We start from the raw sequence: 19339 nt of genomic DNA, 5'->3' as shown, positions 1-19339 counted from the left end.
GAGTTTGTACCCATGGTTTGAGAACCGAAGGTCCATACTTACGATTAATAAATATTGCTTCATTATATTATAAGCAGGATGAATAAACATGTCTGGCTATGTCACAGATTATTATTTAACGACTCTTTGCTAACTACACTTGTTACGTTCTGTTGAACGAAATCTCATGAATTCTAACTTCTGGTGTATAATGTCGCGCAATCCGTTGATAATCAACAGATATTTCGGAGAAACATTCCACCTCCCTTTTTAAGGTCGAATAATAATGCTAGCAAGAAACCGGCATTAAATAGGCTCAGGTGATATTTTAGTCCAAAATGTCGGTTGATTTTCAATGGATGTCCACGGTTAACTAATTTTAAAAGACGGGTAGGGAGAGCAGCTTTTTCAAGATTGGTAATATTGTGACATGACGCTTGAAAGCCGGAAGAGCCAAAGTAGACATTCATTGTTAGGCAACGACCCGAAAAACAACTTCCTGCGGAAATGAACACGCGAAACAGCAGAAGAGCAGTGTTTTCTATATTGTCCGTACCACAGCAACAGAGAGGCCGTGTTTTCTTAGTGGCCCGTACCGAGAGGTTATAAAAAGGTCAGAGAAGATGGTTTATATTATTTGAGTTTCGAGACACCAGCCTGCCAGGATATGAGGATGGGAACGGAGAAGTTCAATTGAGGACAATAGTGTTAGTAGCAGTGAGCTGTTCCAGGATTAGCGGCAGCTCTGTATTACTTGTAATTAAGAGTTGAGTGTATAAGCACAATAAAACCAATATCCAATTCATACACCCTCTAATAGTCACACCCTCAAACACGTGACAATATTAAAAGGTCTGACTTCAGCCACTGAGAAACAGACTGAAGTTCTACCAAGGGCATAAGCTATCCTGCTTAATATTCAAGCAGTGTGTATTCTGAATTGTGAACATGCTCGGCAACTGTAACTCATCAACCCCCGGTGAATATGCACGGTGAGCTCTAAGTTTATTTAGAAATAAGCGGAGTAGTCTATATTAAGGAACTGTTTTAGCATTTCGCTCAAGGACTGAAACGTTTTGTTATTTGACAAGCTTATCAAATGCAAAAAACAGGTAGGAATAGGGGTGATAACACAACATAACGTGAAGCAGCCTGGTTCAATGCACAGCTCTAAGGGATTATACATTTTCAAAAAGTATTTGTTCCAGCAGGAACATGTGATTATACTAATAACTTCACTTCTACATGTGCTGTTACTGACAGCCATTAACAGTTTTGTGCACTGTATTTAATAGCAGAGTCACGCATAACAATTTCAGCGTGCGAAACAAACAGTAGGACGTAATCTCACTATATCAATAGCAGTATATATATGTGTGTGTGTGTCATTCTTGTAGCGACGTTTCTGAGTGTTCTGACAGACTCGAAGGGGAATTACACAAATTTTTCTGGACAAGAACTATGAAGGAGTTAGTTCTATTGGTAGTATTGCTCCTGGTATCAGTAGGAACAACTCTGGAGAAAGAATTTAATGACAGATATCATGAAGATCAACAGATTGAAACCGAAGAATATGACTTCTACAATTTCACGCTACCAAGTGACTTTCATCTCGGTGTATCGTCGGCTGCCTATCAGTATGAAGGGGCTTGGGATGAAGGAGGTAAGAAGTATTGTTTTGAAATTTGTTGGCTAAAGTCCAAAATATGAAACTGCATTTTCATTTCATGCATCCTGTTGTGTTGTATCGGTCAATAAAGAGGTTATATGAAACTGCATATTCAGAACCAGTACGTTAAGTAAGTAAGCAACGAGTCTTTATTGAAGTTTTTTTCAGTCATATGGTTGATAAAGGAAGCCTCAACTTTTATGTAACAAGGAGATTCTTTACTTCGTTCATGAAAGCTTTGCCTTTGGAACCTGTTATGAATAACTTTAATGAAGTTCACACCCCCAAGCCCTATCTGCCAATATTCACTAGGTCTATGCATTTAGAGGTTCTATATCTTACACTCCACTAGGTAACTTTGAAAAGTTTCCTGTTAGCTTACCTCTAATGACATGACGTTTTATCAACGATCATACAAGTTCATCTACTCACCCTATTGCCACTAAAGGAAGACATTAGGTCTCTGTTAGGATAATGTCATAGAATTGCATTGTAGCGTGTATAGCCGATACTATGCAGCGACCGCGATATATAGCAGCATATATAAAAGACAGACCCGTCCTCTCGTCAGAGAGGGCGCCTCACAAAAACAAGACCGTAACTGTCAAATAGTAATAAATATCTGGTGCCAAGACTTACTGACTGACAGTCAGTCGCAATGTGACTTTGACTTTGACTCTGAGATTAGTTCAGCTTGAAGGGAGCCCCGATTCAGAGAGAACTTGAGCCAGGGAGCAGAGGAATAGGCACTGTTAAAAGCCATTACCAGGAAAAGTCTAGTCACGATATTGCAGGCTGCGAAAGACTTAGAGTGATTTGTAAGCTGTGGAAATTATCAATGGCGCTTTAATTAAGTGTAATTACGAGTTGTGTATTAAAGTGGTCAATAAGTCTAAAATCCAATCCAACCCCCGTCTATAGTCACTCATACACGTGTCAGTATTATGGAGGTACTCGGTCTGAATTTCGGCTGGAGCTTAGATTATCCTGACAGGCTTCTTGTTTTCCTCAGTCTCTCTAGACAAATGACGGGACAGTACCTCAGATGACTGATTTCTTCCAAATCCTTTTCACGTAAATAAGCGGCTTGCCACTTGAGGCTCTGTAGTCTAGACTCTGAGGACATATAAAAGCAGAGCACATGGCATATGTCTTGCACACACATATACATCTACATAGACAAATAGAATCGTCATAATTACACTCAAGAGTTGAACAAACCAACAATTGTTAAAAATCCGTGAACATGTATCAGAGTTCGATAGTATCTTTGTGGGAAACTTTTCCAAAAACAAAAACATATATATTTTGTTTCAGGTAAAGGTGAAAGCATATGGGACAGATACATCCATACTTACCCTGAAGCCATTGCTGATGGTACAAATGGAGACGTAGCAGCAGATTTTTACCATAAATACAAGGAAGATATTAAAAGGGTCAAGGATTTAGGGGTAAGACATCAAGTAGCCTGGGTAAGACAAGGTATAGTAGAGGCTAGAAATAATAAACTAAACTCCGTGGTCTGTAGTGCGCAAGCGAACTATACCGACCGACCGCCGCTTGTCGGCGAAGTTAGTGCCAACTTTTACCGATAGAGGGTGTCGCGTGGTCAGCGCAACGAATCCCTACGGCCGTTAATTTCGGGTTTCTAGACCGTAGCCGCTATTTCCTTCAAATAGGTCCTCAATTATCCTCACGAGGCTGAGTGTAACCCGTTTTATACCCACTTCTTCTAAGGATTCCATTGGAAAGTTTACAATGCAAAATTCTGCGCCGTCTCGGATGTTAGCATTTTTCAAAATTCAAAGTAGTTTTCTGGCTCGTGCCCAAAATCAGCCTCTATTTCCGAGTCCTATCACCAACCTAAAGCTCTCCTTTCATGTAAATGAGATGTTAATCTAACGCCCACTCCTCAAACAGGAGGATAACTTTCCAGACGACCGGGTTCGTATCCCGGAAGCATATATTATTTTTTCGCCACCTTATTCAGCCGGATTTTGTATATATAAAATTTACCGAGGGGAAATTTCCCCTCGGGACGCTCGTTACTCCCCTGCAACTCATGCTAAAGTTAACAATGCGTGTTGCTTAATTAGAGGAACTGTTAAGAGACTGCGCTGGTTACAAGCTTTGGTGGTATAAAGCAACACAGATCTAAGAGAAAAACGATATTGTTGTAAGCTGTAACTTTTATATTAAAAAATTGAAATATTAAAATGATATACTCCTAGCCATTATTGAATTTTTAGAAGAGATATTTTAACCGATATTATCCTCTAAATCTAGATACCGTATTTACGCATGTATAGGCCGCACATTTTTTTGCCAAAAATTCAAGAGGAAAACTGGGGTGCGGCTTATATTCGAAATATTCGAAATCACACTTCATTTAAAAAAAATTATATTCATAATTAGTAATAATGGTAATACTCCTAAATAATATTCCAAGAAAATTATTTTTTCTATAATTTGTCTGAAAATTGTGCTGCGGCCTATACATGCGTAAATACGGTATATATACGTATAAGACATGAGGTTCTCACAGCAGTGGTTATGAAGAATTCTGTGTTCTTGGAAGTAACACTGTGTAGTCTGTTTCGGAGGAACTTCAGGGCTGAAGAGTAAGTCAAGCATGAAAGGCCCTACTTGCTGCCTACTTCATGCTGGCTTCTTGTTTCGCCCATTCCTCAATCTGCAGATGGAAGCCGCAAACCGCTCGGAAACGTCAGTTGACTTTAAGCGGACTACACGTTGTTATTTCCCAAAGGAGAGAAATCTTAAAGATTTTTATGTTTCTGTTCCAGCTGGATACCTTCCGCTTTTCGATTGCATGGCCTCGAATTATGCCAACTGGCCTAATCGACAGTGTAAATCAGGAGGGGATCGACTTTTATGATGATGTCATCAACGAAGTCATTAAGAATGGCATATCTCCCATGGTGCGGTCATTAGGAAATAAAGCGAAACGTTACACTTATTTAGATATATGTAGAAATTCAAAAATAGGAACCTGATAACTATATAGGGTCTATGGCTCTACAATCCTTTGTTTGGACCTTGGTCGCCTTTTCCGTTTCTTGATCCTACATACAGTCGGTAGGAGTCCTTGGACGGGGTATCAGCCCGTCGCAAAGTCGCTACCTACGCACAGAACAGCACAAACAGAATAAACACACAGACTTTGATGCGTTCAGTGCGATTCGAACCCATGATCCCAGAGTTCGAGAGAGCGAAAACAGTTCATGCCTTAGGCCGGGTACACACTAGCGAGCTGTTGCATGTAACGTAACGGTTACTGTAACCACATTCTGTTAGTGTGGACGCCTTCCGAACCACGCTCGCGAACGTACTTCGAGCGCGTTCTGTAACACGAACGGCGAGCCTCTGCCTTGTCGGCTTTTGCTGCGAACACAAAGGGACTCGCAGTAGGCTCGTGGACGCCACAATCGCTTGCTCGTAAATGTGTACGTTTCCTCCGGGCCAGGAGTAGCGTTGCGAATCGCTATGTCTTCATGGCGAGCTCACCACGAGCACTATGGATCGGGTCGCTCGAAGCTGGTTACATGACGACTGTGGTCGTGTCGTCCATATGAAGACGTGGTTACAGTAACCGTTACGTTACATGCAACAGCTCGCTAGTCTGTACCCGGCCTTAGATCGTGCGGCCACTGTGATCGGCTGGAACCTGATATAGACGTTTAAAATATTCTGACTATTGTAGTTAATATAGGCGATTTAGTTATGAAAGAAGCTAATAAAAACAGAAATGAAACTATCAGTATTTCATTCAGTTTTCAAGGCATTTCTTCCTTTTAAAAAACACATTTTAGAGGGAAACAAATGAATATAAAAATTTTAAAAATTCATGATCCAAAATAGACAGAGTGCCCCTTAAATATGTGCCGTATATTGGCAGGGAAACTTCTGGATATGGAATCAACTCTATGTTCTGAAGGTATATTCGGAAACGCTCCTGTAAGATGTCAAATGGGACGAAATGTTCTTCCGTTTATTTACATTGCCTTGAGGAGACTCCATGAATTTTACATTACTCAGTATTCGTGATATACACAAAACTTTCTTGGACGTATTTAATTTTTGATCTTACTGATCAAAAACAACCCATAATTTATATTTATCTCAAATTTAAGTATATAATTTTTAACGAGCCGGTCACGGTAGCCGAGCGGTCTAAGGCATGTACTATCTTCGCTCGCTTGGAAACCGGGATCGTGGGTTCGAATCCCACTCAGGGCATGGATGTTTATTTTGTGTGTGTTCGTTTTTCTGTGTTTGTTTACAGGTAGAGGCCATGCGACGAGCTGATCACCCGCCCAAGGAGTCCTACCGAACGTGTAAGATCTAGAAAAACCGAAGTGAACGGAGAAGTTCATGGAGGTAGGCCTAGGTCCACTGGGGCTGTAGTGCCAAGGGGAAAAAAAAATTTAACGAACGACTCTGGTCTTACAATTTTAACGGGTTGTAGGATACAGACTCAATCAGATCTATTCCTTTCATTCGAAATATCTCCCTTTGAAATCGTACAAGTTTAACGAAATACAGGAACAAATTTCAAGCCTCTCTATAGATGTCATTGACCGAGCTAATTAACAATTGAGATACAGCAGTGAACAAGAGTAATAAATTATATCACTGACAGAGATGATCACTAACAGATATTACCTCACACAGAATTTAAATGAACCTATGATATAAACCAATATACGTAGTAAAACAATTTACTTTTTTTTCCTTGGCACTACAGCCCCAGTGGACCTAGGCCTACCTCCATGAACTCCGTTCACTTCGGTTTTCCTAGATCTTACACATATGGTAGGACTCCTTGGGCGGGTGATCAGCTAGTCGCAAGGCCTCTACCTGTACACAAACACAGAAAAACGCATACAAACATACATGCCCTGAGTGGGACTCGAAACAACGATCCCGGTTTCCGAGCGAGCGAAGACAGTACATGCCTTAGACCGCTCGGCTACTGTGACCGGCAGTGTATAAGAATAATATATAAGAATTCAGTTCGTACCTCACAGGAAACAGATCCGAACCCACGATCCCAGCTTCCGAGAGAGGGAAGACAGTACATGCCTTAGACCGCTCGGCTACCGTGACCGGCAAACAATTTACTTGCCGGCCCCATAAAAAATTGTGTGAGCTCTAATGTACCGGAATATATTATCAATGAACAAAGTATTGAATATTATGTTTAGGGTAAATGTGTAAAGGTAAAAGGTAAGGCATGGTAAAGTTGTCCCTGTCCTTAACTAATTAAGTACTACGCCATGATGGTGTATGCGCGAATGAACGTTAGATCCGCATTAGGTTAAATGAGCGCATACATAAAAGTACCGGTCATTAGTCTCATTATAGGAACAACTAAAATAAAAATATCATAAACTCGATATGATATTACATAAATGTAAAGCTCCCCTTTTATCAGGGCGTTAAGGCCCATAGGGTTGTGAGACGTCGAGGTTCCCACATTTTCTTTAGAAAATCGGCTCACAGGTGGCGGTAAGTTTCTCAGTCTTACGCGTCGACCGTCCTTTAGCGCCAGGAATATTCCTGATACTCATTTCTGTTAGATACTAAGTTGATCCCAGGGACATAGTGCGGCTTGAAGGATTAGGCCAATTGAAAAATCCATCGACCTCATCGGGCATCGAACTCGCATCGGTTTGTAGTACAGTGCCTCAACAAACTACACTAGCGTGTGGCCCTGATATAACAGTCTTCATGCAAATAACAGGCTTATACACATAGCATTTAATTTCATATTTCAAATATTTGTTTTTGTTACGTATTTGAAGTTCATATATAAACGAAACTATGATTAATGATAGTGCAGGAACAAGAAACAAACAGGGTGTGATCCATTTCAAAGCAGCATTGCATTACTGGAACCCAAAACTATAGCAGAACTGATTCAAGTAGGAATTGTACCAATCATAACTATAGTATGAAAACCAGGAACTCATTTCACTATATAAACACTTCTGATTTGGTTGCTACAGGTGACCATGTACCACTGGGACTTGCCGCAGTATTTACAGGACCTGGGAGGCTGGACCAATGAAATCATCGTCGATTATTTTGAAGACTACGCTGATGTTCTCTATTCATATTATGGAGACCGAGTAAGTTGTCAGCTTATCATAAATAGTTACATTACACTACGTTTAGTTCAACATTAGCGATAACAATTTCTGTCGACAATAAATTTAAAGCTGTGGTAGATTACTATTGAGTAATCTATAATTACATTTTAAGGTGAAAAGAATAAGTCAAGTAAAATACCAGCAGCTCGTCTACTTCTACTGGTTTCTAGCTTGGCTTCGTTTATTACCCAGGGTGTCGGAGAAGCCGTCCTCCGAAACGTTGCGTTTTCTCCGAATTACAAGGCACTACAAACCAGACGATTGTGCTCTCTACCGTCACAGCCGTGAGGACCTCAAATCTAGCGGACTTATAAGGGGTTTTCAGCGTAATTCTTAGTCCCTCGAGGAGAATGCCAGTATGGTGATTCAAATTATGTCACGAGAGTTCCCTTTCATAACGTGCTTGACGCAACCCTCCACATCTTACAGCGTACATAACCTAAACAGTTTATATACAAACAAAAAATAAACTCCGTGGTTTTAGTCCGCAAGCGAACTATACCGAGCAAGCGACCGCCCTTGTCGGCGAAGTTAGTTAGGATAGAGAGTGTCGCGTGGTCAGTGCAACGAAACCCCACGGTCGTTAATTTCGGTTTTCTAGAGCCACTATTTCCTTGAAACAGCTCCTCAATTATCCTCACGAGGCTGAGTGGACCCCGTTCCAGACCCACTACTTCTCCGAAAATCTGGTAGCGCCGGGAACCGAAACCGGACCTCTGGATCTGTAGCCAGGAACTCTGACCACTAGACCACAGAGGCGGTCTACATAGCGTCGTGAAACAGCAGAATAAACATGTGTTTGTTCGCCTTTCCATATTAATGTATTAGCCTTTCTGAGTTGCCCTTTCTTTAGTTCGAATAATAGCTAAGAAAAACTCTTTCAGAATGGACTCTCTATATTTGTTTCGTGAGTAATTACGGCAAACTTCCCTGTGAAAAACGGACATGGAGGTGTAAATCACAAGCCAGCAAGGAACTACTATTACCAGGATCAGCTAGGAAAAGGAAGAGGAAAAAATTCGTGATAAACTCCTTCTAGAGATACTGTCAAAACAGTTATCATTACGTACAATTAAGTATTACTGGGTCGATTTGGGAGTCACAGGCTTCATGGACCTGAGCGTGCTCACTATGCCTTTTGGTAAACATAGGCAGAAGGAGCAGTCCACAGTGCCCGAGAGTCAGGAGACGTCATGTATCAATTTGTGATAAGAGTATACTAGATCTAAGATTGTATTTAACAGACACATAAGCAGCCGATGGAATTCAACCAGTGGAACAGGTCTGCTGAACTTTAACGGATAAACATATCGTGTATCTCTATCCCTTAACCTCTCGTACCTTTATGTCCTGCCTTCCTTTCTCCATATTTATTTCCCATTCCTTCGACACGTCAGTCCTTTCACTTTCTTCTTTCTAAATGTAACTTGTCCTCTGTTACAGCACTCAATTAAGCATCCCTCTTATGCTTCAGGTCGTGCCGTTTCGAACATAGATCTGTCATCTTTGTATGTACAAGAGAATTATGTACATATTTTTAATAGCATACCACACAAACCTAGTCTATCATGTAGAGTGTCCTCTGGTATGTATTGCCACGTTTCTGAGTGACAATAGACGAGGTAGGGAAGTTGATTGAGGCACTATGATACAAGTTGGAAAGTCGTTGGTTCGAGTCCCGGTGAGGTCACTGGGTTTTTCAATCCTTCTAGCAGCATTATGACCATGGGTTCGACTCAGCCTCTAACAGAAATGAATACCAGGAATATTCAGGGGGGTAAAGAGCGGCCGGCGCGTAAGCCTGACAACCTCACCGCTATCTGTGAGCCGACTGTGTAGAAAACGTAGGACCCTCGACCTCTCGCGACCTTATGGACCCACACGGCCGGCTACAGGGATAGCTTTGCTTATAGACGGAGTTTGGATTGTTAATTGTATTTACTGAACACTTACAGATCGTAACTATGCGTGATTATAGCCCTATCGCCATTTCACACACACTCTGAAGTTCACTACAGTATGTACTAGCCTTCTCATTCTGTTCTCACCAGTCGTTACCTTGTGACGGACCATCTGCTTCCGTGCTCACATTCTTACTGGCTGGCAACCGTCCGATAACTACGTCCTACTCTTCTAATTGCCATCTCAAGACTCTCTCTAACGGCCGCTGGCCCTCGTTATATAACCTCGGAACTGACCTCACAGAGAACATAGCTTCCAACAGTTCTTCTATTGTTGCATAACATAGCTATAGAGCAAGGACTGCGTAGCGAACACCGCTTCCAAGTTAATCCACTATTGTTTGTTACAAATATGTTGCCTAAAAATTGGCGTTCGGAAAGCCTTTTCCTAGCAGCGGCTGTCTCTTATGGTTTCACAGTTCTTACCTTAAGCAAATATGCCACTGTATATATATATTATGTGTGTGTGTGCCCTTCCAATTTGGAATTTCGGTACATAATTATTCTCTATTCACGCTTTTGTATTCGTTGTGCGGAACCAATTTCGCGAAGCCATATTTAGGGAAAATCACTTATTCACAGCACTAATATTTGTTACTTTCATTCTTTGCTGACACTCACTGTGCTCTCAGAAAATATAAATTAATATCATTATATCAAACGCTTCGCAGGTGAAACTGTGGCTGACATTAAACGAACCAACTAAAGGTGTGGATGGGTATGGCGGTAACGTTACTGGTTTAGGATACGCACCGAATGTTTCTGCTGCCGGCATAGGGACCTACCTGGCAGGACACACGATGTTAAAGGCACACGCGAGGGCATATCACCTGTACAATAATAAATATCGGGAATTTCAGAAAGGCAAGTATCAGACACTACCATATCGACAAGACAAGAGGTAAAACGTCCCGGGGTAGAGGTAAGTGTCCATTATTTCTTAGCCAGGAAGTCCTGACTTCACGCAGCTTAGTCCTTCTTGAGAAGCCAGCATAATTTCTGCTCGATTTGTCCAAAACATCCCTAAAGTTTGAGAGATCAGATTTTAAGAACATCAGAGTTATGGACAAACTTTTCGTTGTAGGCCGCATTTCTCTCGCACTGGAGACTTTCTGGTATGAACCTCAAGACAGCAATTCCGAAAGTGATCATGAGGCAGCACTTCAAGCGATAGAGTTCAATGTAAGTATAATTCTATAACCTATCAAATGATGGAGACACTTGTCACTCTCCTTTTAGTCAAAACATTTTTCATACACAGTAACAGATGCAGTTACTTATTTATATAATTTCATCTTAAGCAGTTTANCACGGTCTCTTCGCTTGCGGGTTTCCTTATATTTTTCCTTCTACCCTGAAGATGGAGGCAATACGTTCCTCCGAAACGTCGGTTACACCACATATACACGGTGCCAAATCCCAGAAGACTGCTTTCTTCAGTTTAGAAAGAAGTTCATTTTAATAGTAAAAGGCATTTCCTGAAATTATTTTTCTATTAATTTCACCACGGGCTCTTATTCCTTTTATAACTGTTGTTTGAAATCAACCAATCGATTAGTTGGTGAAATGTGACGCGAAAATTGCCCTTAAATCGATTCATATTTTTCGCGGAAAAAAGTATTAAATCTGACTGCAATGTGAGAACATGGAATATATATTCGAGAATACCAGCTTCATTTCCTTCTCTTTGACTAAGACTGAGCTGAGAAGCCCTTCAATAAAAAAATTTGCCAGGCCCAATTTTTCACATACAAAAAAAGCGACTGAAATTTAACGTGATGTGGAAACGCTGTGTTTCCAATATTTGCATTTTCCAAGAAAGTTTTACGCTTATCGAAAATTTTTCAACGATTTTTTTTGTGGATATTTTTGTCTTGCGTCTCTTCAAGGAATCACGTGTTTGTAGCCGTTGGCACGAATTTCCTGGCACATACATGTGCATACATTTAACAGGGTATACAATGAATATATACAAGTAAACACGTACACGGAGAGGCACTATGCTACAAGCCGGAAGGTCGCGGTTTCAAATACCGATGAGGTCATTAGATTTTTTCAATTGACCTAATCCTTCTAGCCGCACTATAGCCCTGGGGTCGACTCAGCCTCTAACAGAAATGAGTACTAGGAATTAATTAAATAATTTTCCTGTGGAGTAAAGCGGGCCCGGCACGTAAGGCTGACTACATTACCGCCATCTTTGAGCCGATTGTCTATATAATGTGGGACCCTCAACGTCTCACAACCCTCTCGGCCTCTTACAGGGATGAAAAAAAAAGTACACACACACACGCGTATAAACGAATTCCTTTGTGTTTTCCAGTCTTGCCCATCTTAACAGTTCATGTAGCATTAAATTGTAATCCAAGATTAAAATAATTAACGTCAGGCTCTTCTTCACCATTTACACCCAAGTTAACGGAAAACCTACCAAGACAACAAATTTACACTTTGCGCATATGGAGCAAGTCCATTTGGTATTTGTATTTAATTTTCTAATGTCATTTCACGTCAGCTTGGTTGGTTCGCAAACCCAATCTTCAGTAAGGAGGGTGACTATCCGACGGTCATGAAGAAAAGAATCGCTGAAAACAGCTACCAAGAAGGCTACCTAAAATCGCGATTACCACAATTTTCCACGGAGGAGGTTAAGTATATTAGAGGTATGTGAGCAATACTGATATTCAGTAACAACTAAGGTTAAAATGTGAGAATAGTTAACCGAAAGATCTACGGGTTAATTAGCATCATCACTAGCAAAGCCGCTGTTCAAATTCGGTGGGAAATAAGTTTCTTTTTTTTTTGACTTCCCCATATATATATATATATATATATTTATTTATTTTTTGGTAATGTCACGTGAAAGCATACATAATATAAAGAGCCAGCATCTTCCTTATTTTTATGGACAAGGAGGTAAAGAATAAATAAGAATAATAAAAATAATTCATTTTGTATTCAGTGGAACCTTGCAGTTCAGATTTTCTTTTATTGCTAATGGGGTTGGACTAAGTCCCTTGTACAGGTCCTCAGATGATAGGTGAGGGTGATTGTGGAGCAAATGGTGGAATGAAGATTGGCAGGGGAACCGAAGTACTCGGAGAAAACCCGCCCCAGCGCCACTTTGTCCACCACAAATCCTACTTGACCAGACCCGGGATCGAACCCTGGCCACCGCAGTGGGAAGCCAGCGACTAACCGCTTGAGCTACAGCGCGGCCTAGTTAAGATGGTAAAACTGTTGTGAATATATTTTATTAATTCTCTTTCTACTATTATCAGCTTACCAATTCCGCTACTTTTTGAAACACGAGTAATAGCCATTTTTAATGCTCACCTTTTCTGGAATGAATGATTTACATCAGAGAAGCACTTTGTTTATAGGAACTGCAGATTTTTTCGGTCTCAATCAATACACAACAAATAGGGCAACGTTCGGAGAAAATGGTCCGAGTCCCTCATACACAAGGGACACAGGAGTGACTCTCGTGGCACCATCCGATTGGCCAGCATCTGAAACTTCGGAATGGGAAAAGGTAAGAGTTGTTGGGGTTATTTCAGCGGCGAGCATTAAGTTTACCTCATTTCGAATGTGACGCAGTGAAATCTGGTAAATGAAGAATGCCCTTTTCTTGGATGTGGCGCGGTGTATGTATTTTAAGCGACGTTTCGGAGTAACATGCCGCCTCCATCTTCAGGGTATAAGAAATCTCTGAGCGATGAACAAACGTGAGCAGGTGTTTGTAGACCGAGGGCCAATCTTACAAACCTGGTAAATAGCTACTAACGTTTCAGAGGGATGTATTTTCTCCATTTCCAAATCAGTGGAGGGCAAAAGTAGCAATTTCCCCCCAACCAAAAAAAAGAAAATATGACTATATGGCCGTGCCATAGCTTAGGCGGTTCATCCACCGCGGGGGGTTCGGTTCGATCCAAGGTCAGGTCATTTAGGATTTGTGGTGGACAAAGTGTTACCTTACCTACTATCCTTCCGTCAACTTCTCCATATTCACTGATCACCCTATTATCGACGCTATAGTCTCAATACCGAATGCGTCGTTATACCAGACTTAAACAAGAAGTTCTGGGAAGAGCAAATCGCCTACTTTCCTTAGATACAACACGGACCGCATAGAAAATTATGTGGCCAACATTTCTATTGTTGAGTTTCTATACGCTGCGACGGGTAACGTTTATTTCCGTACTATTATCTAGGCAACGACAGGGGGACACACAGACACACAGATTGATGGGAGGCATTTAAGAAATACATCCTTGAGATGGATGTGGATGTCATGACGTACACACCAAATTTCGTAAAGATTGGTTCAGGTATTCAAAAGTTCATAAGGAGGGTACACAGACACAGAGACAGCATGGTGATTTTATAAGCCTACTTTGATTTTCTCAAAATTAGTAGACCAAGAAAAGAAACTTAACTTGTATGGTTACGTGTCGCCACGGTCCAGAAGACAGTAATAGTCAGGATTAAATAAGCTCCTTCCTGATGCTGCTTATCAGGGGAACCGAGGAACTAACTTTCAACGAAGAACTCATCTTGTCAAAATATATTTATATCCTTCAGCAGACATAATTACATAATTACCCTGTTCACTGTAACTCACCGAGTTTAACCACTACAGAAGATAAAGGCATACCACTGTGAGCACAGTGTGCCACACATCCGTGGTGAGGCCCTGGCCTCTCCTTCAAATTCGTAATTCTTTTACATAGACGGTAGGACTCCTTGGACGAATGATCAGCCATTCGCAAGGCCGCTACTTATACACAGGGCAACAGAAACACAGAATAAGCGCACACACAAACATCCATGCCTTTGAATGGCATTCGAGCCAACGATCACATCGTTCGAGCGAGCAAACATAGTCCATGCTTTAGAGTGCCAAGCCACCGTAGCCAGCGTAAAGCCATCCCTGTAACAGGCCTTGGAAGCCAATAGGGTTGTGAGACGTAGAGGCTCCCCTATTTTCTAGACAATCGGCTCACAGATGGCGGTAAGTTCCTCAGCCTTAAGCGCCGGCCGATCATTACCCTCCAGGAAGATTCCTGGTACTCATTTCTGTCAGAGGCTGAGTCGACCCCAGGGCCATAGTGCGGCTGGAAGGATTAGGTCAATTGATAAAATTCAATAAGTTCATCGGGATTCGAATCCGCGATCTTCCGAAAATGGGACTTTAAGAACCGAAATGCCCATAAAGGAAAAACAATTTAAGAACTTAACGAAGTGTTAGGATCGTATTTATATCTCCCTAACGCCATGGGATAAAATATTTCTTGTGAAACTTGTAATCACTCAGATAACAAAGAATTTTCAACTTTTTATGGGAACCGAGGACTCGTTAAGTGTTTCATTAGTTCTTGTTCATTTCGTAACTTTTTTTTCCTTTAGCGCTACAGCCCCAATTTGGGCCTTGGCCTACCTCCATGAAACTCTCCGTTTCATTTCGGTTTACTAGATTTTATACATTCAGTAGGAAACTCCTTGGGCGGGTGATCAGCTCGTCGCAGGGCCTCTACATGTATACAAACAGAAAAAACTGGAACACGCAAACAAACATTAAACATCCATGCCCTTTTTCGATTAGTAGGGGGTGGAGTCCACCTGGGTCCACTATGCATGGCGACCACTGATCGGCCTATTGTACCAGACCTGGGTGATTATGATGGAGAATTTGACGGAATGAAGATTGGCAGGGGAAACCGAAGTATTCGGAGAAAACCTACCCCAGCGCCACTTTGTGCACCACAAATCTCACTTAACCAGACCCGGGATCGAACCCGGGCCGCGGCGGTGGGAAGTCAGCGACTAACCGCTTGAGCTATGGCGCGGCCCAATCCATGCCCTTAGTGGTATTCGAACCCACAATCCCAGCTTCCGAGCGTGCGAAGGCAGTGCATGCCTTAGATCGCTCCGCTACCGTGACAGGCATTCCACATAATTAGTCACAGAAATTTAATTCACACTCTAATCTTAGAAGCACATAAATTATTATGTAAATATATGAACTGGTAAAGAAAAATAACTTAACAGGTTTCCTAAGTTACGTTTCAGTACAAAATTCAAGAATGTATTTAAATTAAGGTCAACTTGTGTGACTTCTGTCAGCATGGGCGAGTTTCTGTCACTCAGCTTTATCACAAGGTGACGTCATTTCAAGTGTGGCACTATCAACGAGGACAGAAACCTAAAGTGAAAACATTTTTCTGTTCTACTTAACAGTACAGCTGACAAACTGACGTCATGTGATAAACGTGAGTAGCACAAACTGGCCCATGTTGACAGTACGACTCTTGTGTCCTTCATAATTTATTCTGATGGCTGTTAACTTTCAGATCGTACCCAAGGGTTTGCGCAAAGTGTTAAATTATATAAAAGATCGTTACGGTAAAAAATGGGAAATTGTCATCACTGAAAATGGATTCATAGATGATGGAGAAATCATGGATTCACAACGTATAGTCTATATAGCGGTAAGTGAAACAGAGTCTAAAATGTATATGCACTTGCAAAATGGGGCTTAAGTACTCTTACATGTTTAAATTTATGAAGTCTACTTTTTGTCTACGGTTTCAATAAAAATGATTCAGTAACATCCGTTAAACTTTAGCCGAACAGTGCCGAATACTGCTTCCTGTTAAGCTCAGAAAATCATATTTATGTAATCTCTGTTCAATTTAAAAGGAGATGTAAAATTCATACATATTTTAATGAATTTGTATTAATGTTGTGTTAAACTGTGATTCCATTACACTCATGCATATGACAATACAGATCGTGAAGACGTGTGTGGACAAGTAGAATCTTCTACCGCTCACATTTAAATTTGGTCTTGCACTCGAATTTCCCTTACGCATGATGCGTGCCTAATGACTTTAGGCAGTTCCAACCCGAGCTCGTAAGGCCTACCTTTCTTATGCACAGCCTTCACAGTCATACAAATCTTATGTTGTTACATGTGATATTGGCTCGAATAAACTAACTTTTAAATGCAATATTGTTCTAGAAATACAATGTATCGTATACACTCATCCAGAATTGATAAATCTTACATATATAGGTAAAGCATAATGGACGTTTACACAAACGGTCGTATTTTCGAATCCCAACAGTAAGAATTCTTACTGCTTAAATTGTAAATACAAGTAGGCCTGTGGTAAAATTATTATTATTGTTATTATTATTATTAACAACAATAGCAGCAGCAGTAGTAGTAGTAGTAGTAGTAGTAGTAGTAGTAGTAGTAGTAGTGTAGTAGTAGTAGTAGTAGTAGTAGTAGTAGTAGGCACAATATGGCAGTAATATTTTCTTCTTGGTAAGAACTTATAACGTAAGTACAGATTTCGTTTACTTTAACATTTTTGTAATCTTTTTCCATGCTCATGTAAAATGTTGTAGGTATGTTTATGACCTATCTCTGTATCAAATTTCATAGGCCTAGTGTTAAGGATTCATTGGTTATCGCGATAAAACAGAAAGAAAAACGCATAGGTCTATTACATGATTTATGTGGTTTACTGTTTTTAACTTCACATTAATGCGGCCCTCGATAAATACAAACAAATCCGAGAAGCTAAGCCAAAGTTTCTAAAGTGTCACCAAATGTTTCAGACTTACATGATAGAGATGTGGAAAGCAATGTACATTGATGGAGTGAGAGTTGTTGGCTATATGATCTGGAGTCTGCTGGACAACATGGAGTGGACAAGCGGCTACAGGTACGTGAGGACACGGCAACACTATTCACATCGCATGCATCTACTAATGAAATCTGCAATCAATTACATTTTGTACTGCAATCAGGGACAAGAAATCTACTCCACCACACTTCTCGTGGTGTAGCTTTGCAGTTTTTAATATTTAAATGCGCTGGATTTCCTATTGGTTCGGAATACTCCAAGTCAGTACAGTTACTGGTTAAGTTACTGTTTTATTTCCGTCGGAATTAGAGATGCTTTCCTTTGCCATCTTGCCCACAGTCAACATACTCTCTATAACATTTTTTCCCCCTTGGCACTACAGCCCCAGTGGGCCTAGGCCTACCTCCATGAACTTCTCCGTTCACTTCGGTTTTTCTAGATCTTACACATTCGGTAGGACTCCTTGGGCGGGTGATCAGCTCGTCGCAAGGCCTCTATCTGTACACAAAGACAGAAAAACGCGCACACACAAACTAAACATCCATGCCCTGAGTGGGATTCGAACCCACGATCCCGGTTTCCAAGCGAGCGAAGACAGTACATGCCTTACACCGCTCGGCTACCGTGACCGGCATCTATAACATATACCGAGAGTTATTTCACACGGGGTAAGGAGGCCGGGTGTTGACGTTGACTATTCACGTTGTTCTACTGCCGAGATGAAGATTATATGGAGCATACCTCAACTTCTTCGTATTTCTCAATTACACAGTGCTTAATTGAGCACAGGGATAATTTTCCTTTACGAATTTTACCTGCCTTTAAATCCCAGTGTGTATGTACCCCTTACATTGATATACAAAAATTTTGCATTCTGCCCTCAGAGCGTGTCTATGCATTTCTAATGCATCTCATAATAAAAATATGCATTAACCGGTTGGGCATTGTAGCGGAGACGTAACTGTTTCCTGTGAGGCACAAACTGGATCTTTATGTATTGTTTAGAACAACTTCAATACTAGGAGGGCTAATATGAAGGATTTTAATTACAGATCAAGATCCGGGCTTTTCCACGTGGACTTCTATCATCCGGATAAAATTAGAACTCCAAAGAAATCGACAGAGTTAGTGAAGACCATCGCTAAAACAAGGCGAATCCCGGAAAAATATGTCGACCATGTAAAGGAACTAGATCAACTGGAATTCCATAACTACTCCTAACTCCAGATGGATTCAGCTTGATGTTGAACCTGGCAATGAATTGTATAACTAGTTACTTAAATATGTACTTTAATTGTAACACAGCCCTAGTACACAATCTGTTACATGTAGAAATGTTATTATTACAGCAGAGAGCACAATGTTTTATACAAAGAAAACGTATTACGCGGCGTGTTTATTATGTGTTATTGTTATTCTCTGTGCTCGAACTTTTCACTGTTCAATAAAGTGAATGCCTGCAGTAATGTACAATTATTCCACTGAATAACAAACAGGGAGAAACGAGTTCTTTAAATAATGAAAAATTTGAATGTATTTCCTTATGTATGTATAAGATTACACGAAAATATGTTAATCACTGCTTTTCTGATCACCCTGACTGTACGAGGACATGTTTCAAACTGTGCATAATTACAGTAAATGCGGGAGATGTACTCGTTTAAAAGCTGGACTAAATTGTAAGCCTCACGTGTAATTTGGTGTCTTTCAATTCAGTATAAACTCATATTTCCGAGAATTCTGCATACTAACTGAATTATTTACTGTCTTCGCTCACTTGGAAACCGGAATCGTGGGTTCGAATCCCACTCAGGGCATGGATGTTTAGTTTGAGTGTGTGCGTCTTTCTTTGTTTGTGTACTGGTAGAGGCCTTGCGACGAGCTGATCACCCGCCCAAG

General features: G+C 40.8%; 1 protein-coding gene and 1 long non-coding RNA gene across 2 annotated transcripts in view; one reads left to right on the top strand and one right to left on the bottom strand.

The window, feature by feature from the left end:
* The window catches only part of LOC111868693, a 391614-nt gene that overhangs the window by 323600 nt on the left and 48675 nt on the right, over positions 1 to 19339 (bottom strand). The window lies entirely within an intron of this gene.
* LOC111868690 (myrosinase 1) lies at positions 1358 to 18906 on the top strand. The gene is made up of 11 exons (XM_023859578.2): positions 1358 to 1642; positions 2966 to 3099; positions 4453 to 4587; positions 7678 to 7800; positions 10454 to 10646; positions 10867 to 10964; positions 12298 to 12445; positions 13166 to 13317; positions 16136 to 16273; positions 17412 to 17518; positions 18493 to 18906. Exons 1-11 carry the CDS (start codon positions 1441 to 1443, stop codon positions 18659 to 18661), a joined length of 1599 nt encoding a protein of 532 aa, XP_023715346.1. The 5' UTR covers positions 1358 to 1440; the 3' UTR covers positions 18662 to 18906.

The sequence above is a fragment of the Cryptotermes secundus genome, unplaced genomic scaffold (assembly GCF_002891405.2).
Source record: "Cryptotermes secundus unplaced genomic scaffold, Csec_1.0 scaffold1184, whole genome shotgun sequence".
In the NCBI taxonomy this organism is placed as follows: Eukaryota; Metazoa; Arthropoda; class Insecta; order Blattodea; family Kalotermitidae; genus Cryptotermes; species Cryptotermes secundus.
This window is presented reverse-complemented; position numbering and strand designations above follow the sequence as displayed.